The sequence below is a fragment of the Brienomyrus brachyistius genome, chromosome 16 (genome assembly GCF_023856365.1).
Source record: "Brienomyrus brachyistius isolate T26 chromosome 16, BBRACH_0.4, whole genome shotgun sequence".
In the NCBI taxonomy this organism is placed as follows: Eukaryota; Metazoa; Chordata; class Actinopteri; order Osteoglossiformes; family Mormyridae; genus Brienomyrus; species Brienomyrus brachyistius.
In genome coordinates this window covers 23,113,381-23,135,812 of record NC_064548.1, presented here as the reverse complement: position 1 = coordinate 23,135,812, position 22,432 = coordinate 23,113,381, and the positions used below count along the sequence as shown (strand labels likewise).

At 47.8% G+C, this 22,432-nt stretch overlaps 1 protein-coding gene across 1 annotated transcript; it reads right to left on the bottom strand.

Moving 5' to 3' along the window:
- Positions 1-1,006: 1,006 nt before the first annotated feature.
- On the bottom strand, positions 1,007-22,411 carry LOC125709720 (serine/threonine-protein kinase 24). The gene is made up of 12 exons (XM_048978463.1): positions 22,275-22,411; positions 21,743-21,952; positions 13,443-13,673; positions 8,827-8,883; positions 8,641-8,749; positions 8,103-8,260; positions 6,055-6,240; positions 5,599-5,744; positions 5,232-5,364; positions 5,047-5,115; positions 3,992-4,128; positions 1,007-3,524 (listed from the first exon to the last, which is right to left on the bottom strand). The coding sequence occupies exons 2-12, from the start codon at positions 21,782-21,784 to the stop codon at positions 3,488-3,490; spliced, it is 1,305 nt and encodes a 434-aa protein (XP_048834420.1). The 5' UTR covers positions 21,785-21,952; positions 22,275-22,411; the 3' UTR covers positions 1,007-3,487.
- Positions 22,412-22,432: the final 21 nt, after the last annotated feature.

Sequence of the window (22,432 nt, the reverse complement as noted above, 5' to 3'; positions counted from 1 at the left end):
CAGCCTGACCAGTAGGTGGTAGCAGAGCCTATATGTTCTGGAAAAAAGAACTTGCATGTGATTGCAGAAACGCCTTAGAAACGATTTTAAGATTGAAAAGAAAATGGTAGTTCCGTTTCTATGAAGACAATAGGCTGTGTAGTAATATCAAGCAAGGAACGGGAATAACATGGTATTAAATGACATTTTAAAATGAAACTATCGCATTGGTATAGTATATCTTGTAGGAAACTCACAATTCCATTTGAACAGTGATGAAGTTCTGCAGTTAGTTGACTGCACTTGTGAGCTACAGTATGCTGGTTGTAGCAGCACACAGCCAGCCAGCAGTGTGTAGCTTGGGGGGTTAAGACAGCTGATAATCAGAACGTTACTGGTTCAAATCTCACACCTGGGAGAGTCATTCTATTTTTGGGCCCTTGAACCCAGCTGATTTGGGAGACTGACTAACCCTACTCTCTGGGGCTCAGTTGTATGGCACTTTTGACAAAAATGTATGATACTTGTAAATATCAAATTTTATACTATGTTATGAGATCTGCTTCACTTACAATTAAAGTGGTTTGTTCATGGGGCAGCATGGTGGTTAGCACTCATACCTTTGTGACACGGGTTCAAGTCTCTGCCTGCGTTCTGTGTGTGTGGAGTCTGCATGTTCTTCCTATGTTCTCCCCATGTTGTCTTGGGGTTTCCTCTGGGTATGCTGGCTTCCCCCCGCAGCCCAAAAACACACTGAGGTTAATTGAAATTGCCCATAGGTGTGCATGTGTGAATGACTGGTATGTGAATGTGCCCCCCCCCATCCTGGGTTGTTCCTTGCCATACCAGAAAATGGATGGTTTGCTCAGGGACAGGAAATGATATCTGGTAAACTTGTCTAATGAGCATTGGCCAAGAACGCACAGACACACATTCTATACCATTGTATCTGCTACACCGACCACCAGAGGGAACTAAATAACCAGTTTTGAATATCTGAGAGTCTAGAGAAGACCACGAGAGCTGCTTGTGTAAATTAGAATTTTATTTTTCCTCAGTCACTTAAGCTTACAAGGATTTAAATACCTTTCTGTTTTTAATGACATGAGCAAGGAGTATATGTGACTAAACTGTCAGCAATGTTACAGAAAGAAATTAACTTCTGTAATAAGTAATCCTATCATAGATGACCAGATTTAAAATTTACTCTGAACTACAATAGTTTCTTGTACAATTATAAAAATATTGTATTTTTCCTTTGATTCCATACAATATACCTGTGCTGAATGCATCCTGACAACCTATTTTATTGCCATACTTGCAAAGGTACAGTAGCAATCATGTATGAAACGACATAACATTGCAGCCTTGAGTACCAGGTTTTAAATACTAAAATGCTTCAAAGTGCAACAGAATAAAAATCAACTGAACAGTCTTTACAAGGTTCATGTACAGCTACCGGAAAGGGCTGATGGAAAGGAATGGCACTTTTTCTGAGAGACTACAGGGTGACAGGAACTGTCGGATAGACTGGTATCCGGTAGTAACACAGAACACCTCTGGGAGGCCCTGAGCCTGTTTTTTATGGGATCTGGGGGGGGGGGGGTCTTCCTGCCTGTGTGCATGACAAAACAAAACCAAAATCAACTAGATCTCTCTTTGCATCAGAGTATAGGGTCCTCCTGAAACAGGCGAAGCATTCGCCTAAATGCAAATGAATCACGCAGCACATTATAAAAATTACCCAGTGTGGGGCGTTCATTAAAGTTACTGCTCTAAACGATACTTGTCACCAGTGAAAGACGGCAAGCCAGACAGAATGCGTTAAGTAAATGCGGCTGTGAGTTTGAAGCAGGTCTCCACATGCACAGCAAATGCGACATATACCGAGCCTGGCGTCCTCAAACCCGTACAGCAAACTGGCCCAAGGGCCGGTCACGTGCTTCACGTCGCTCCCACGCCAAGCACACGTGCTCTCTTACTGGCACAAAGCCATCGATTTCCACATGGGTTAGACCGGCGACGGCCAAGTTATGATGTATGTTCAGAGACGTCCTTCGTTACAGATGACTTGTACCCTATTTATACACACACACACACACACACACACACACACACACACACACACACACACACACACACACACACACACACACACACATATAGTTATGCTAATTCCTTATGGCTGCCTAGGGTTTGTAGAGCAAAATGCAATTAAACGCAAGGATGCAAAACAAGCCGTCGGCTGCGCCTCAGAAACGCCGCAGCAGTTGGTTGCCACGACTTTTAAAATGCATGCGGATGACGGCGCAACCTGGCTGCAGTTCAGGTGGAAGTGGGGGAGCTGGGAGTCTGCGCCTAAAAATCACCGGAGCGGCTGAGGAAGGGAACGGGTGCGACGCTGCACTAAACACAAAGGAATGATGAAGTCTAAGCAAACAAAACGCGGGCAAGGCTGCCCTGAAACGGAGCTGCGTAGATCAATTTGGTCATAATGTTCCCACTGTACTAAAGAAGACACTCTGCTCACTGGGACAAGATCAAACAGAACAGCAGGGGAACTCATCAGGCCTAACGTGAGCGGCTGCGGGTACGAGGATCCCCCACCCCCCCCACAGCGAGGTACCTTCAGTAGTCATTTAAAAAACAACAGGGCTTCAACTTTAAATCGGATGATAAAACCTTTGAAGAATTTATTTTTCTAAAAAAAAAAAAAAAAAGGAAAACAAAAGGCCCAAAAAATAAACATGGAGTAGCAAAGACAAGGCAATTTTCAGTTATGGCCATTTGTGAGAAACTCAGTTTAAATATTTACCTACTAACATTATCTACAGGAGCACTTGGCTGTTTATACACAGTGATTTCTTTACGCAAATGCCGGTAAAAATGACTATGTACACACTTTTGTACACCCACCCAACACACTGACCTCCATCTCTGGGAGGGCGTGTCCACTTAAAGCAGAATACCTGAGGTTTCAGTAGATGCTCGTCTCCTTAGCGAGGTTAAGGATGATCTTCATGTGCACGCGCGAGTAACGTGTGAGTATCGCACACATGCACATTCATCTTCAGACACTGTATTGGAGGTTCCAGATGCAGTCTTCGTATAGTTTTTTTTTTTTGTTTGTTTTTTAATCTATTCCGAGCAAACGGCGGAAGAAGAGGGGGCAGCTATTTATTTAAAAAGGAATGGAAACACTCACAGCAGATACTGAGATTCAGCCCCCATTAGCTAGAGATCCTACAAGCATTTGGACCTCAAACACGTGCAAGTCGGACAGGACACTGCTGACGACCCACCTTGACAGAGTTACTGGACCCTCCATCAGTTAATGCTCCTGCTATTTATATGTGCACTATGACAAAAAAAAGTGGAATAAATTCGCTTTAAGCTCTAAAAACTGAAGGCCCTCCAGAGACTTCATTTCGGCTTGTGAATATTGGAGGTGGGGGACCTGATGGCTGTGATGGGGCTGCTGTCCCTCCCTGGGGGCAGACGGCAGCTCCTATTGGTTGGAGGACGACGCCCTAGCCAATGAGAACCTGTGGGACACAGAAAGTGGGGTGGGGTGGATGACTGGCTCCACAGCGCACCCAAGTTGTGCGGAATGCTCTATTGCGATAGGCTGCTTCGGAAAAACAGATGGACCGAGAAAGGAACAGTTTGGGTTGTCTAGAAATGGCTCCTGAGTAACGGGAGGTCATACGCAGACACACGCCCCACAGAAACCAGACGCGCAAACGGCATCTAAAAAACCAGGAACCGTCTTCTTATGCGTTTCTACAAACAGGCTGTAAATCATCCACACTTCGCGGTAAAAATGCAGATATTCAATCTAAATACATAAAATGGCCTTTAAAAAATACGGGTTTATGCAGCCGGCTCTATCAGCTGCCGGCTGTCAGTCACCAGACACACTGCCACCCTGCAGAGGGCGCTATAGAACACCCCAAGTGTTTCAGCAGGCCTGGAAGCAGCCTGCCGCCCCAGCAGGGCGGGAAGCCCTTACCTCTGGAGTCTCTGCACCAGTTCGGACACCATAGAGTCTGAGATCCCTGGATAGGCCTCCTCGGCAAGGAAGATGGCCTCTCTCAGCTCCTCCAGAGCTTCCAGCTTGGCTCCGGATGCCTCATTCTTCTCCTTCAGCTGTCACAGGGAACAGGGGGGTCAGCAGGTGCCCGGTTTGGGGTATAGCCAAATGGTCCGGCCTACGTCGCCCCTCTGGCCCCCATGGTGGAGGACCTCCATCCACCAGGGATGTCTGCTAAAGGACTAGATCCTACACACATTCTGTTCAGTTCCATCCCCACAGACGCCAAATGCCCCGAGAAGGTTCTTGGTGTGAGAAAAACGAGGGAGGCCGTCTACTGCACCAGAAGACCAACCAGCCCTCAAATACTCAAAAAGTCTCAGGGTCTATCTGGTAGCCTCTGCAGCCAAGAGTTTATCCTTGAGCCTATCTAACTCAAGCAAAGTACCACCCCCTTAAGCCCCATGATTTTTCTCATTGCATGTAAGCAGCTCATTTGTTACTCACATGATCATTACAACTCTGGCACTGACTGATATGGGTCAATGGACAAAAGACCAACTGACCAACGAAATATTACATTTCTTCGCTGACTTAGACTTGGCTGCTGGTAATGTGTTCCGACGTGCTCATACCCTACAGTTATCCAAAGTAGGCAAAAACCAAGGCGAAAGACGGACTCAGTGCAAGCTTTTGAAAAGCAGAGCTGGCGAGCTTGATTTTGTAAAGAGCAGTTAGGGGGATCTGAGTAGCTGCAGTCACGAGATGAACAGGACAGCACCAACTGCACAAGAGGCAAGGGCGGTTTACCAAAGACCAGTCCCTTTCAGAGCACGATAAAGTGCGCAGAGCTTCAAACGTGCATTTGCTCTGCTACAGGCCGGAAACCATGACTGGTCATAAAAACACACAAGAGAAGACAAGATGCCGGACAGCAGCGTCACACATTGACACCAATTTTTAAAAAATTCCCACGGCTCCAAGCTGACAGGCCAGGAGAAACAAGCCGGAGATGTCGGGTGTGGAACCATTACCTCAGCGAAAAGAGGGGAAATGATGGTGGACAGGCTCTGCGATGGAGGCCTCTTCCGTAAGTCTGCTACCTGCCGGAGAGGAGGGAACACGAGGGGACATGGAGGGATGAATCACCATCACCGGCACGGGGGAGAAGTTACGAGGCAGGCGGAATGTGGGCAAAGCGTCGAGCTTGCCCTCCCACCTCGCTCCTCTCCAGCTCCTCCTGCTGTGCAGCCCCGTTCTGCAGCCGCTTGGGGTCCTTCTCCCGAATGGTGCTGAAGATCCAGTCATCACTGCCACCGTCGTCGCCTCCTGCTGCCTGGCCATCGTGCTCCCTGGTGGGTAGGATACGACAGGCCTCGTTACTGGGTTCCCTCACAACCCCAAGACCCCTTCCAACTTTAAACGACTTTGATTACCCTTTATCTGAGTCGATGACCTTAAAGCACCTCTGGATAAATGAGATTGCAGCTAGTAATTGTTTAAGAAGCTTAAAATTCCCCTGATGGGTTATAGTGACTTGAAGTGAACGCAGGACAGGGACAATGAGAGAGAAGCAGCTCCCTTACGAGTCGGACTCGTCGGAGCTGGACTCCTCGCGGGATTTCTCCGCCTTCCATCGCCTGTAGCGGTCTATCAGCTCGGTCAGGTAGGACGTCTTCTTGGCATGCCTCATGATCAGCTTGTGCTTCAGAAGCTCTTTGGCCGTCGGCCTCTGAGGAAGGAAACGCCAGCAGGAAATGGTGAGCGTGCGTGCAACACAGCCGACGAGACCGAACACCTCCGAAAGGCTGGATATGGAGCCGAGTGCTAAAGTAATCCCTCTGAACACTTTGATCCGTAGATATGCTCTATTGATCCTAAATGGGGAATTAATCTCTGGCAGTAACCCTAACATTACCTGCCTCCGATTGTAAATAATTTGCCTCATTTAACAGCACCATCAACCTCACTTCAGGCCTCCTAGGCAGAGGCTGGGTTACTGAGCACGCAGACAAACTCCAGCGGCCATGGGGCAGACTCACGAAGCTGGGCTCCTTGTTCAAGCAGGCCTCCACAAACTCCTTGAGGGGCTTGCTGTAGTTCCCCTCCAGCGTGGGCGGATTGTTCTTTGGGATGAGGAAGAGCACCTTCATGGGGTGCAGGTCTGAGTGTGGGGGCTCTCCCTTTGCCAGCTCTATCGCCGTGATGCCCAGTGACCAGATGTCCGCCTGCGACAGGGATGGGGCAGTTAGGTGCGGGTGTCTGGTTAAGCGATAGACAAACCCAACACCTCACACAGCATACAAGACCTCAACGTGCGGTGAATCTGATCAGCAGTAGCTTGTGTTTTAGGGACTATTTGGATCTTATGGGAGGAAATGGAAGGACTCTCTGTTCTTGGAGACTTCAAATCCTGATGAGGACCAGGAGTTCACATCACAGCCACTACGGGTGCAGAGGGCTCAATGCGGCCGGAGCCAAACATGGTGCTCACTCAGCAACACCTCGACTGTGCAAGGTGGGCAGCTCAGTCACGAATGGGGTAAAACGCATGTGCACACCATACAGCCAGAAATATGTGGACACCCATATTAATTAATGGAATTGACTAATTGAGCAGTCATGTATTTTCCTGCAGCAAAGATTTGCTGCAGAGTGGACGGACGTACAGAAGAGGCTAGTGACGTCCTACTTGGCACCGTCATAGGACGACATCTTTCTAACCAATTGGTTCCTGCGAGAGCCGTCCTGGTCAACAGAAAGTGAAGTGACTGTGAAGGTCAAAACGTCTGTGAGCAAGTTCAGCTGTGAAGTGGTCAGTCACCAAAGCTCACAGAAAGGGAGCTGATCACTCAACATCAATACCCGTGGCAGCAAACCCCACCAGAAATGCTCCAAAACTTATGCAATAACACCGCATTATATAATAAATTGTTAGATTTTGAGTTAACACATAATGCAGTGTTATTACATAATGTGTTAGATACTGAGTAACACTGCATTTTGTAATAACACTGCATTATGTACTTGAGAAACGTTCAAATGTGTAACTACATTAGACGTTGAAACATTCCCCTATTATCATCAGCGTTATTTCATTTGTTACATTCTGCCGAGTTATTACATAATGCAGCATTATTACATAATGTATTGTTACAAGCCTTCCCAGTAGAGTAGAAGCTATTATACCAACGAAGGGTGGACCAGCTGTGTAATAACCTTGGTTAAACCCTTTGTTTCTGAATGTCGGACAAGTTGGTGTTCACATACGTTTGGCTGTACAGCCTATATACAGAGTCCATCCTGCGGTCTAAAGAAAATGCGTCTCTCGGGACGCCCAGTGCTCAGGGATTGTATGTTCCATTACATTCTATACCTGTTGTCATTCTCAGCTCAGACACAGATCTACAAAGACTAGAAGATGCATTAGAAGACAGTCTATTGACTCCATGAATCACTCAGCAAACAGGACTGCAGACATGGTGTCATTACTAAGATCACAAAGCAAGCACAAATGGGGAATCCCCGGGAGGGAAAATGACCGACTGTCGACTCCTGCGTGACGCCGGACGGCCCTCAGAAGAGCAGCAGCCGATGGCAGATGGGGGGGGGGGATAAATAAAGGCGGAATGATGAGGGCGGGGCTCACACAGACCGCTCTCCCGAACTGGAACGGAAACCGACGCCGTGGGTGCCGGCACGCAGGTGAGCTGGCACTCTGCTACACCAGGCTGAGAGACTCATGCCATCACAAGTCAGTCTGAAGGTATTTACACTGCGCCGTTGGATGGGGGGTATTTGGGAGGTTGTGACCCCGTGATGACCACTGGGAGGCAGTGACGTCGCAGCGTGAAAACCCCGTGTGTAAATCCCTGTTGGCATGTGACATTTGGACCCCGTGCACCTCGTCAGATACACTTGACCATTTAACGCAGACATAGATTTTTCGCAGATTCAGTCGACAACGTCCTGAAGGTCCGATTCCTGGTTCCAGAGGGGACACTCACTGTATTTTTTTTTAAGATGTCCCCCGCCCGATGCCCAAGGTCCCACAGAGCCCCGCCCCACGGACCAAAATGGCGACACCTACTTTAGAGTCATACGCAGACTGCTTGATGACCTCGGGCGCCATCCAGAAAGGTGTGCCCACAAACGTATTCCTCTTGATCTGCGTGTCCGTCAGCTGTCCCGCCACGCCGAAATCTGCTAGCTTCACGTCTCCCTGCTCCGACAGCAAGACGTTGGCAGCTGCAGAAGCATCAGTGGTGGACAGCAGTGAGCCGAGCGCTTATGAGACAGCACGTCACGGCGCGCTGACAGGCGTCAGCATCTCACCGATGGGACGTGACAGGAAATACGAGATCCGTCATCGTTTCGCAACACAAACACAGCGAACAAACTTGAGTAAAATGTGATTATTAACAACATCTCACTGAACATCATGCCCACTTCCTTTGAAGCTGAACAGAAAAGATGCAATTTTTTAAAATGTTACCCAAATAATCGTCTAACTTCAAAAGATTGAACGGGGCCTGAAAAGTTGCCAGATGTCAAAAAAAAGAAATAATCCTCCCAAATGCAGATACGCCAACTCAATCTTGTGGGTCTGCAACGGCCTGGTCATGTACCTTTAATGTCTCTGTGGATCTTCTTCTCTGAGTGCAGGTACTCGAGCCCTTTCAGGATCTCTCTGAGGATCGTGGCGATCTGTGTCTCATCCAGAGCTCCCGGCTCCAGCTGCAAGAGAGGGAGTTTGTCGGGAACCAGCGCCGGTTCTGCGGCAGGCAAAACCACGGCATCGGCATCACACTCACCAAATCCAGTGCAGAGCCGCCACCCAAATACTCCATGATAATCCACAGCTTTGTGCCCTGAAACACAGTGATGTGAGCGTTACACGGACTATACTCTCGACATCAGTACTAACCAAGGAGGCAGAACACACAAAACGCTGGATTATTTTTAAAAAGATTTTTATAATCAATTAAGATCGATTTTCCAGTAATAAAAACAAAAATTAAAATCAGTCGAGCCCCACTTATTTCATTTGTGTATTATTTTGCTATAGATGTTTTCAGCGCACATTCCAATGTTGGTAACAACCATTAACCTTTGACCTAACCGCAGTGCGGACTGCACCACCTTTCTGACCCGGTTCATAAGCGAAGGGCAGTCGATCAGGGCACGGTTAGCAGAGGGCTGCGCATTCAAACCCTGGCCTGTAGGGGGCACCCTCAGCTTCCTCCACACATTCGCATGCTGAGGCCATGCCTGGTGTTAGGGTCCACCGGGGTCACAAAAGACCCCCGGCAGTGGGCAGCCAACGTGAGGAAATGAGAACTGACCGCATGTCACCATGGGTCATTCCCGGGAGCCTAAGCACGCTTCCGGAAGGATAGCACTGGAGTTCAAAGGTCATGTGCGGCCTGGCTGCTCACACAGAAGCGTCACATACACCCCCGCTCTGTCCGGCACCTGACACGTCTTCAAGAAGTGGGAAAAATGACAAGGATTCAGCCGTAAGTTATAGTCTGGCCCCCACCTCTGGCCTGCAGAAATCACAGGTGGGGGGGGGGGGGGGGGACATGCCCATGTGCCAGTGACCTGGAGCCTTCAGCATGCAGTGAGACCCCAGGGACGAACAGCACAGTTCCGCAGCAGCAATGTTCTTCCAACCGCCTGCATCTCGTGGTGAGCTCTTAATGTCCTACACCTCCCCCCTGGGGGGGGGGGGAGGGGGTTCACTGACAGGAAAAGCCTGCCTTTATTACAATGAAGCTTGTACCTTCATTACAAGAATACTGCATGGATCGAGGGGGGGGGGTCCCACAGGGGCATAGAGCAACCCCAGAGCAAGACGGCAAGAACCCTGCCTGGCCAGAGTACAACCCCCAATCAAAGAACCACACAAATGCAACCTTAATGTTTAACACTGGCCGTCTGAATGCACTATTAAACGACACAAACGAGTACAAAGCACCACACGCACACACACAGACAAAAATTCAGTACTACAGTATAAAAGTATTAAAATTGGATATACAAACTGGAAAAGTCAAGGGGTCCCCCAGGAAAGGGGACAGATAGATTTGCTGCTGATCGTTTTGCTCCCCACTCCTTGTGTGAGTCATTCGGTAAAACAGGAGGAAATCTGTTATCAAACAGATGTACCAAACACCCAGATACGGAGATGGCTGTGAGCCCGGCATGGCTCTCTGGGCGCCCGCTGCCTGCGTACTGTCACACCTGCCCCATACCCGTCTCCAGCCATACGCTGTTCCGTGTCTGCCCCCTGCTGGGCCGGAGCGATCGGAGCGGCGCGTCCTTCGGCATCGGATGTGTTACTACAGGAACACCCACGGAGCAGCTGGCCGAGGGATTCCGCTCAGTAAAAAAGAAAAAGAAAAATGGACATAGACACTAAGCCCAGAATATCACTGTAACACTGAGACCCGGGGGCATCACACTGAGGCTGCCGAGTAACCTGTAAAGGCATTAAGGAACAAAGCCGTTTGGAAATGAAAGCTGCAGGGTATTATTCAGCTTGAGACTATAGATTTACTTGAAACCCTGTGATCTGCCTGCTTGCAGCATAAGACTGGGAGCTGGAGGGGCGCAATCAGACATCAGCACACAGCTTGAGGCCCAAAGGATGAGTCAGTAGATGTTGCCCGGGGCAGATGTGGGAGGCCTGCCTTGCCCCCCAGCCAGCCAGATGCAGAGGGCCTATCGTGTGCCTGCACACAGACTAAAATGTGGCCAGAAGTGAACAAGCAGACCAGTAGGGGGCACTGCAGCCAATTTAAGTTGAACAAAGGAATCGGCGGCAGGGGGCAGAACTCCGAGGTCCTGGGCTTGGGTCTGGGGGCTGCCTGGCTTTAAACCATCACCGTTAATTAGACCTCAAAGGCGAGATGGGAACCTGATGGGGAGCCCGCCAGAGATTCATATCGCATCACCTGATGCTCCATTCCAGAGTGACGTATCCGTCTGAGGCAGACAGACATGCATGCAGAGACAGGGAGGAGGGATGCCTGACATGGGCGGGGGCGCCATAAACAGTGTGCGTTACGCCACACGGGGCACGAGGGCGAGGCACAGCGTGACGCACGGACAGCTAAGCGTGACCTGCAGGTGCACGCCGCATCTTCTCACCATTCAGCAATTTTCAAGAGGTTTTCAGGTCATTTTTTGTTGTTGGAGACTCTATTGAGGGCCGACAAAGACACTCAGGTAGTCATATTAAAAACCGAGGAATTTATATATTAAAAAAACAAACCACCCAAAAAAAATTAAACAAAACAAAGCACAAAGGTCTCGAGGAGTCGGTCACATGCGTCGATGTAGCGCGAGTCTGTCCCCGAACTCCAACCAGCGCACCTGACTGTCTGTGCAAAGAAAGGCGTAAATACAGTTGAAGAAAGACTCCGTTATGCGATATCATGTGTGTGTGTTCCGAGTTCTAATCATCAAACTACGGCAGCAATCAGCAGATGGTGAAGATCCAGCTCACTGCTGTTTCTTCCATGCTGCACACCCCAAGATCCCTTACCTCCGGGGAACAGAGGAAGTGTGGGGGGGCGGACCCTAACCTGCCGGAATGACGCAGGGACTGGGCGGCACAGTGCCGCATCGATCTGCTGCGCAAGCGCCGCGAGGCGGCATGAGAGACAGACGGCGGGTCGTGATTAACGACCCGGGACCAGTCCCCGGAGAGCTGACGACCACGACCCGCTGTGCTTTCCACCCGGTCTCTGGGGGCTCTCCAAGCGTCACGCACAGGGAACGGGCCTCCCAAATCCGATATCCCGCTGAAAGGAGGCAGGTCAGCAGAACTATTAATCAGACATCTCCTCTTACCTCCACGGCTGCAGTATTCCGAGCTAAACACCAGGAACAAGGCTTAGAGGGCAGATCCACTTCGGGGGAGATGGAACAACCACCAGCCGCATGACCTGTGAGATTCCAAAGCTTCCATACTAGTTATTCCTGGGAATCGGATCCACCGCCTACACATATCCCCATTTTTCAGAAGTTTGAATCTGCTACGGGATTAATCACAAATCTGCTCCAGGTGACTAAACAGTTAAATGCCGCTCGTTGCAGGGCTGGGCAATTAACTGAATTTTAATTTCAACTATAACATTTGCTTCTAATGTTCTAAAAACAAAATATTGTGCCACATTTCGCACAGATGGTCCCGTTTTGTCTCGTTATAAATCCAGCACCCCCTTTCAGCAACTTTTTTTTTAATCTTCAGTCTTCAAACATAAGTATTTTTAAAAGTTTGATAAAAACACACGATATTTCCCAAGTCAGTGTGAAATCACGCTAAGTAAAAATGATTTTGAATGAATTGACCAAAATGATTATGATTATTGCCATAATCAAGCAGTCCTGGCTCTTTGCACATTATAAACTTCTCGTCTTTGCAGAGGATTCTGCCAGCTGGTGCCATCTCCCCACGCCACAACATCACAAAGACGCCAGATCAAATCGCAGCTCGGCCCAGCCACACCGACCCCGGCCACTTCAGTAGTGGGCATTTCTCATACTGCTTTACACACTGATGTTTTTCCAATAGATTTTTTATTTTTTTTTTGCAAAAGTAATCAAACCCAGGTCAAAGTCAGCCTTCCACAAATCAGCCATAACCACCCAAGCGTGACACGAACACTTGGCAGCCACTGAGAGCCTCTGCGAAGAAGGAGCCTGTTTCTGTTGTTGACTCGGCTGCGGTTCCTGGCTGGCTACCGCGCTAACTGAGCAGAGAACATCTGCAACCACAAGTGAAGAATGCAGTCAAGGCGGACAACCTGGTACAAACACACGAAAAGCTCGCGATGAGACTGGCTTCTACTCGCAATCTTAGTGGATAAGGGGAATCGAGAAGGCACAGGCTGCGAGGGGAAGACCGCAAATCCCACCTCCGATATTCCGATGAAAACAAACCCCCAAGGTAACTCGTATTTCCAAGGGTGTCATTTCCATCACAAATGACATTTTGTGTCAGAAATATGCACGCGGCGCCTCCATAGGATTGGCCTCTGTGATGCAGACAGTTGAGGGTGAATGATGGTGCTTTAGCAGGACGTGCTGGAAGCTCGAGAGGCCCAAAGAGACAAAGAAAAGCCCAGCGCTTCAAAATTAGAAACTAAAACTAAAAAAAAAAAAAAAAAAAAAAAACTGTGGTTAACTGAATTGAAACCATTAAATAAGGTTCATTAAATATGCCTCTATTCAGGAGGGTCAGTTTCACTTTTAACAACATCTCCATTCTTCAGTGTCATGAGCATGAAACACCACAATGAACAAGAGTAACAGGCAGGACCGTTTCGGAATGGCTCTCCACAGGCTCGCCACCCATCTATTATGAGAGATAGGCCTTCTGAAGGTCCACCTGTGTTGGGCGGGAACACCAGAGACCCACCTTCAAATAGGATCCGTAGTACTTCGTCACAAAGGGACTGTCGCACTGGCTCAGGACGGTTATCTCCTGCTGGATGTCCTCTATTTCATCCTCTGCTTCTTCGAGGTCTATTATCTTAATGGCTACGACTTTTTGAGTCCGATTGTCAATGCCTTTGAAGACCTCCCCGAAGGAGCCTTTCCCGATCTTCTCGAGCTTGGTGAACAGCTCTTCTGGGTCCGCCTTTAGGTTCTGGCAGAGGGAGAAGAACGGGGGGTAAAGGTTAACCAAGGCTGCAGTCAACATGTACTCTGTCACGATCATAGCACCATACGAGCGCTTGTACTCCTTTCTTTGCAGCATATTTATCTTTATTTTTACATTCCAGGTTTCCCTGCTACAGTGACCAGGAGGCAGAGTGAGAGGATAGATGGATGGACATTCCAGGTTAATTAGATTAAAAAAAAGAAGTGCAATACTCTGTAACTTAAGACTGGGGGGCACAAATCACCCTAATCTTCATCTAACTCTGCACATGAAAATAGACAGTTTGATGTCCAATAGACAACCAACGTCCAATCTGGGCACACAAGGTTCTGGAGTCTGCATGATATAGCTAAAGTGACTAGAGGTAGTACTGCACAAATACTTGTAGACATTCGCAGAACAGCAGGTCTAGTTTCATAGGTTTTCTTTTCATTCTTCTAGCAGTACAGAGTAGCAGCGGAAGATAAAGCAAGGTCTGAAAGTTCATTTCCGGAATGACATGTTTTAGTTATTAAAGAACAGGCCAGTATCAGACTTCCAGCCACGACCATAAACACGCAGCTAACCACACCAAAGTCCTGCTTGAGAAGACATCTCTCACAATCTCACAAGACCAGAGGCCAAATCATTCACAATATCAATATCAAGTACCACCCGAATCCACTTCTCAAAGAAAGCTTACAAGCTAATAATGACCCGACAGATTAGACAAACGCCTCAAACACTGAGATCCCAAAAGTGCAAACTTTGATGACCTAATTCTTCTGCGTGGGAGATCATCGCCATTTCTCACAACCACAGCAGCCTCAAAGGTCGGCACGCACTGAATTTGCTGCCAAATGGACCCAGAAACTCATTTTTAAAAGCTATGGAAATGATGTTGGAGTGGCAAGAAGTTGGCGTTTCCAAAAACTAAACGTCAAAGCAACCAGCAAGTCCTGGCAGAAGGATGTATGTCCTGACACTGATGAAGAAGACTGACAGAGCGTCAGAGTTCTGACTCATTAAGCGTGATGCACCCGGCCCTTTAAAAAGCTAACAGACCCCCAAAAGGTGGGGCTGTAGGAGCTGCGGCTTGTGGATGTACAGCAATATGCAAGTCTTAGGCAGTCAAAGACAAACTTTAAAGCTAACTACATGGATAGTAAGTGTATATTTACCATAAAAAAAAAAAAAAAAATTAAAAATTTGAATATACGAAAATCAACAGTAACTAAATAAAAAACAAACAAGAATTAGTTCTGTTCTCCAGAAAGTTACTGGTATCTTCGTGGACAGCTAGATGGACACCCCTTCAGTGTCGGAGCTTCTGGGTAACCCAGTCATTATGTGTACCTGTTAAAATCTCATCACCAGCTCAAATCAAATCGATATAGCTCAATTAGGTATTGACTAGTCGTAAGAGGTGTGTCGACGCGAATTAAAAAAAATACATGGGTAGTTTCTTCCTTCTAGGGAGTTTTTCCTTGCCACTGTCGCCTATGGCTTACTCACTGGGGGCTTTGGGTGAGGATACTGTAAAGCGCTTTGAGACAATGTAATGTTGTGATAATGCGCTATATAAAAATTAATTTTTTGTTGTTGTTGTTGTATTTTGGATAGTTGGTAAATACTGGGATGAGTTTAGCAGAGGTTCTGATATGGCTAAGCGGACACTTTGACAGTCATAGTTTGACACCAACATGATCATTTACACACCATTTTCTTTGACTGTGTAACACTTTTGCACAGTACTGCATGCTCCGTCAATCCACAAAACCGTTAAAATGTACAGCCAAACATTCAATTGGGCACAATATTTAGATACATAAATAATAAGTAATTAATGCTAATGAGCACCTCTAGCTAGAATGTGATTCCTGGAACTGATAGGGCCTGCATAGTGGCACCTCGAGGTCACCAAGCCGCCCGCCCCACAAAGGGGCAAAAATCACCACTTTTTGAGATAGATGACCTGTAGAGCAGGACCAAACAGAGAATGACGCTGCCGTTCCTTGCGCCAAGACGTTTCTCTAGCAGCTCCCACTGTTCAGTCTGCACTCTACACTTTGCTGCCTTCCAGAATGCCATCATTCTATCCTAATGGATTTACTCTCTGGCTATCCTCTCCTAAACGGCACGTAGCTTTGGACAAAAGCGCTGGATAAACGAATCAAACGTAAACAAAATCAGGACAGACTACTACTCTGTTAGAGTGTCAAATTACTCTAGTCTACAATAATATTGCTGCTAGCGCTTGTCACGTCAGCTTCTTTTACTACTGAGCTTCTGCACAAACGTGAAGGACACAAACGTGGCACGACTCAAGCACCCGGCGCTGCCTCCCTTTGACATAGATGCACTTCTGTGTCAGGTTGCATGAACACTGCCTCTGAATCTAAAACTCAGAATCAAGTGCTGGTGTAAGAATAACAGAAGTCCCAGCAAAATTGTATATTCCCATAGCCAGAGGAAAAATCCAAACAGCGGTCGAATGCTCCTGGAGTGAGTACAGAGGTGGACATTTCAGGTCCAGAAAGTAGAAATCCGGACCAAGATTTTGTTTCAACCTACCAGGTGAGAACTCTCAACTGCTTGGTTGGAACAAAGCCTTGGTCCGCATTTGTACTTTCTGCACATGAACGTTCCACCTCTGGGTGAGTAAGAATATTCTGAAGTCAGGTCAGCGCTCAGAGAGCAGCCGGAGAAGCCAAACACACGTTTAAGAGGAATCAGCATTTGAAGAGAAGACGCGGCATCAGCGCGACGGAAAACCTCCCACCGCCAACCTGCATTCAGGGCGTCACGCCACTTACCGCGACACACAGGAGGACGTGAGCTCGAGGCCCAGCTGGGTTCGCACTACTAAATGAGGCCTGGTATGTCCAAAAACAAGTTCAGGCAGTATACTGAACACTCATATTTAAAAAGTCTTACTGGAGGCTCCCTGAAGACAGTCGAGCGTGACTCACAGACACAAACAGCAGTCGGGCGTAACACTAAAGTCACATGACCCTGCATGTGGATGTGCGCGGTGCACATCTTCGTAAGCAGAGCGTGCTTCAGGCCTGTCTGGGGCTGGCCGGCTTAATGCATGTACGACTAAACAAACAGGGGCAAACGAATCATAAAAATGTGCAATTAAGTGAAATGCAACATAAAAGACATCATGGCGGGAAACCCGAAGCAACTGAACCCGCGGGTGTCACATTTTATTTAACGAAGCTGCTCACAGACCTGCCTGGGAGGTGGAGGACTGCATGCCGACGACAGTCACGCCCTGCGGGCCAACTGGTACGGCCTTGAACGCGGAATCACCTCGGGAATCAATCTTGTGGGTATTACAGGAAATACTGCATGGAAACCAACAGACCAGTCTACGCCAGATCTGGAGAAACTTGCGAGTGGCTGAGTCAAAGAATGAAAGTTAGTTAACAGAGACTAACAAGTAAAACAGGCAAACCTGTTCACCTGAGATGAAAACCAAGGTCCAAGCTCTAGCATCGTTAACACACACACACACACACACACACACAGCCCTAAAACTGAGTCTTATTTAGATGCTTTATTTTTTTCCATGCGTTCCATCAATGCGACGAACATATGCGGTGGGCCTTGCGCAGGTATTAAAGAAAAACAAGACAGAATACTGTGTCCTGAATGAGGGGGAAGAGAGAAAGACATGAAAAGGGATGGAGGGAGACAGAGGGGAAGAGAGAGAGATTTTCCAACATGCCGAGTCACACTGGCCAGAGTGGGAGAGAAAGCGAAGTAGTGCCAACTTCTCATGGCACACACTGGGAACACAGCCGATATCTCCGCACTCAGCACATTTGCTGTGCTGGCTAAAGCTCCGCCCTCAGAGCTCGCCGCTCGCACCTGACTGGCTGCCGACAACCTCCCACCAGCTCCACCCACCTCACAAGGGAGCCGCAAACAGCCCTCTGATTCGTGGACTGACCTGTCGACATGTAACCTAGTCATCCTTCACTGAAGCGGCACAACCACCGAGGGTTCATGCTGGCGCCTATGTTCGTAATTTGCTTTGCCTAAGGGGGGAATTACTCAGAGACCTCCTGGCCAGTGATGTACCCTCCACAGTGTTTTTACAGTTCCTCAGGGACAGGAATTCTGCACGTAGGTTTTTCAGATGCCTTTTTGGCCACCATCATCATCAGTACGCAAAGGGGAAGCAAAATGCCTTTGTCTATAGACCCCTTGCTATTGGTCCAGCGTGCAGCCAGCTGTTCCCAGAGATGCACGTACGGCCTGACACAAACCACCCGACGTTCCATTCCAGGGGACTGCACGCACGGCAAGTCGGAAATCGCGAGCAAGCTAAGGGATAACGCGACCTGAATTTCATGTTCCGAGTCACGGTTCTGGAATCCCGGTGCATTCAGACATTTATAAAAATGTCCCAGCAGAGGAGAAGCTCATTTCAAAGAGCCTTCTCTACATTTTCCAGGAACTATAGAAGCAGCATGTTGGGTCCAAATCACTGGTGGGCGAGATGACGTAGGCTCCAAGGTCAGCTAAAAAAAAAGGGAGTGTCTAGTTCGCCTTGGGAAGGTGGACAGTACCATGAAACCTGGTGATCCTCCATGGCATTGTAGGAAGGTTTCCCTACCATCAACCCCAGCATAAACACAGTGGGCTAAGCTAGCTTGATTGGCACAATACTACAGTAATTTGACTGAAGATTATAGATTGAAACTGGTTACCTACAAGGACCAAGGGGGAATAATCTTTTCTGTTGTGTGGCTATAAAGAATAATTTAAATCAAGCTGTGTTATTTAGCATTTATTTTAGAAAGAATCTGAAGCTTCTGAAGTTGATCTAAATGATGTGAAAGTACCAGTGTGACTCAGGTTCCTGATTCAAAATCATCGCTTTGACTACGCACAGCACATGCTGGACCGTTTGTGGTACGGGAAGCGCTCAGCTGGCCTGCTCCTTCAGCAATTCTCCATTTCCTGGGTGATGCTGGGGTCCCTCCCGCATGGGGGGGGGGGGGGGGGGGGGACGGCAGAACCACTGGCTGGAGTCCAGGAGACCATGTCCTTCAAGGTCTCTGGCTGCAAGCCTCCAAACAGGCTGCTGCTATCACCTCACATACAAGGTTCTACATAGTACTGCTGACTAGGAGGTTTAAGCATGACAATTTAAGTAGATGTCTTTATCGTTTTATTAAGGCTCAAGGGTACACTCTGCAAGAGATATTTTTGGAATCCAAATGGCGAAATTTACCCAGAATTATGATACTATTACTAATATCTCTTACATAAGAACAAAAACAAAAAAATAGCATTGGTAGGAACAGTCATATTTATAAAAAACAAACAAACACAATCACCCATACACCCTTATTCAAGTATAGGTTGCTGATGAAGAAAAATAGAGACAAAAACCAAGCTAACAGATCTGCAGACAAAAGTGAGCAGCATACACAAGAAATTACCACTAAAACTCAGGACTGGGAAATATGCTGTCAGAACATGCAGTACTGGTCACATTTAGCAGTAATGCCCATCTGCATCACTTACAGCTAGCTCACACCATGTCAACAAGGCAAGCACCAAGCACAGGACTCCCCGAAGGCCAGCAGGTGCTGCTTACAGACAGAATGGGAGCCAGGATACAAGAATGTGACCTTGTGTGCTTTTAGCACCAAAGAAGGAGACTGGAAGGTTAACCCAGAGCAGTGCCTTCCCTGAGGCAACAAACCACCACCTATAGCCTGGTCTATAGCACATGCGTCGCAGGACACACCGTCATCAAGTTATCATATAACCACAGTGCTGATGTCACGGTGACCACTGACGGGTGATCAGACCAGGAAGGGTGGTCGATATTCGTGTGCAGATTAATGGGTTCCGTATGAATAACCAAAGGGAGATACATTTACTGTGCCAAGAAACGTTAAAAACACACTCAAGCCTTACTGATCCTTTTCAGAAGTTTCAACGTTACCGTATTTGTTCATTACAGCAGATAAATACAGCATGCACCCCCCCCCCCCCCCCCAAACAGCCTACCGTGAAACTATCCATTACAGCTGGGAGGATGAATGACGGTCGACTTCGAGAAACCAACAGAAGACTGAGAAGCCACACTACAGGATGCCCAAGCATGAACAGCAATGGGAACTTCTAAACCAACACTAATGAGTTGCACTTCGTTGGTCACCAGGCCCTTGCATTCTGATTAATACAAAGAAACTAAAGGAGTCAAACTCAGAGGTACAACACGCTGTCAGCACCTTCTAGATCCCAATGGTAGCACCTCCTTTTAAATTAACACTGTCTTCTGTAAATTCCTATGTTAAAATCCCCCCCCCCCCATTTTACAAGAAATGTGAGAATTACTATATATATATATATATATATATATATATATATATATATATATATATATATATATATATATATATGTGACATCAAAAATGGCTACCTCCAGTTTTCCATGTAGCTATTTAAAGAAATAATGGTAACACAGCCATTGGAAAAATGGTTCCTGGAAATTGTACAAAACCAGGATATTTGTCTGTGATCCAAAGACGGGAAACAAAATACAAATGGGTTACATTTCAAAACAAATAAATATAATACTGATGTAATATTTTCATTACAAGTGTCCTGGAACCCTGGATCAGCACTGGGATTTGTGCCAATTATCCTACAAATAATAAACTACCAAGTCCTTAGCTGACTTGAGAGTAACTAATACATTAAAGCCCACAGCCACTGCACCAAAAATACTAAGAACTTAATAAACATTAACGAAGACCCCGAAGTGCACATAGAGAGGGTAACCTTGGACCAGTTCAGATTTTAAATAACACACTAACACCTTTCCCCTAAGATCAAGGAGATGTTTTGGTCTCCACACAGCTACATGTAGATCATTTTTAAAATGCTGAATTACATGCATATAATACAGAATTCAGACACTAACCATCCACTACACATCACACATATATGATTCTTTAATGTCAGTTTTTATAAAACAAATGATTCCATTGTGATAAGTCCAAAACCTACAGGGTGTGGCAAGTGATTAAAACAATAATCGACCTAATATATAATTAAGAGGATACAGCATCTTGCGTATTGGTCTATAAATAAAGGTTTTATCATGAGCAATTTGGTGAGACTTAATTAAGAAATGTTTTGAAGCAGAATCCGATTAAAAAAAAACAAACACGTGGGGTGGGGGAGGAGCCCAGTAGAAAAATTACACGATTTAGGTTAGGAAACCACTGTTCCCCATTTTTTAACCATAAGATATACAGCACATCCTCCGTAGAAGCACTTTTCACGGTACAATATGACTAACGACACTTTTTCATGCTTCTATCCATGTAAATTTGTAAGGCTTGCATTTTTTCCGCCGACTTTTGCAGTCCCCCAATTCTTAGATCGCTTTACGACTTCACTGCGCTTTTTAAACAAGCACTTACTACGGCATAAAGGGAAAGAGCAGCTGGGTGTTTCACAAGACCTCCGCCAAGATGGTACCGCATAAACACGGCAGCGTTTCCTCCCCTGCCGACACTCCGAAAGCCACTTTAATAATGTCCCATTAGAATAATGAGGATGATGTGCGACTGTCGCCCACAGTAATAGCGGGAGTCCGGGGACTGCAGCACTGCAAATTGCCAAGGAACATGGAAAAATACGCAACTAGACAAAAAGAATAAACCGCAGGGAATGCATAGCTCTAATAACTTATTCACACCAAACTTTCAGCTATGCAACAAATACGATGCGCGATGTTTAACATTTTATAAGTGTGAGAGGGGTGCAGCTTTAACCAAGCAGGCCGCAGGTAGCTGCTGCTGACCCCGGATTTTAACCCGGTTTGCACGGATGAAGATTTTGTGCCGATGAACTGAGACCCGGGTGGCGCGCAAAATGCTGACAAACCGCAGGCAGACGAGGCACGACCGACCCGAAGAGTCCGGCACGCCGCGCCCACGACTGGCCGAAAACTTCGGGCGGGTGTGTAAAGCTGCGCCCCCGGCAAAGCTCCTGGGTCCGGCGCCTGGGATCACAGGGCGGTTCTCTCTCACCTGCATGCCCGGCAGGCCGCTCTGCACCGGGGAATGAGCCATGGCGCCGCGCAGAGTGAAGCAGAGGAGACGGAAAGCGGCGTGTGTGTGTCGGAGGACGCGGACTGGGCTCCCCGGAGGACGCTCCCCGCAGCGCTCCGCGTCTCGGCGCTCGACTGTTCCTGTCCCGGATCAGCCGGCCGGGCGTCGCTGCTCGTCGGGGCTCCGCTTCTTCTTGGATCGGCACCAAAGAGAAGATGTTTCACCGCACAGTGCGATGCGAACGGCAAGGTAGGACCGCGTCGCCCAGCGACCGACACCGGGGCAAATTTAAAGCATCCGTCCCGGGGGGGGGCGGGGGAGTTCTCTGAGCGAAGCGTATGTTCGGCGAAGCGGGCGCAGGCTCCGCAGGCTCTCGCCCGGCTTGGCGGAGCCGGCCAGCCGCTAGCTTAACTAGAACCCGTCTTCCGCTATAACATACAACCTCCAGTAGAGCCGAAGGCGCATTTGACCGGCGTTACTCCCACCAAGGCCAGGCCGACCACAGTGTTACCTATAATCCGAAGGCCGTCACACGCCACGGGGGGAGGAAACAACGCAAACGATCTTCCGTGTAACTGATGTTAGCAGCGTCCGCCTCACTCAGCCAGAGCGCCTTCCGCCATCTTGTCAGCGCTGTCACTGTGACATCAGGGCGGATCCGGACGCGCA

What these genes read in the sequence shown, in the direction of transcription:
- LOC125709720 (XM_048978463.1), bottom strand. Translation starts at nt 21,784, where the DNA reads ATGGCTCATTCCCCGGTGCAGAGCGGCCTGCCGGGCATGCAG. An exon ending in AGTCTGCGTATGACTCTAAA is followed by an intron (nt 6,241 to 8,102) that starts GTAGGTGTCGCC and finishes TCCCTGTCGCAG; the next exon opens with GCGGACATCTGGTCACTGGG. An exon ending in TGAACAAGGAGCCCAGCTTC is followed by an intron (nt 5,745 to 6,054) that starts GTGAGTCTGCCC and finishes TTCCTTCCTCAG; the next exon opens with AGGCCGACGGCCAAAGAGCT.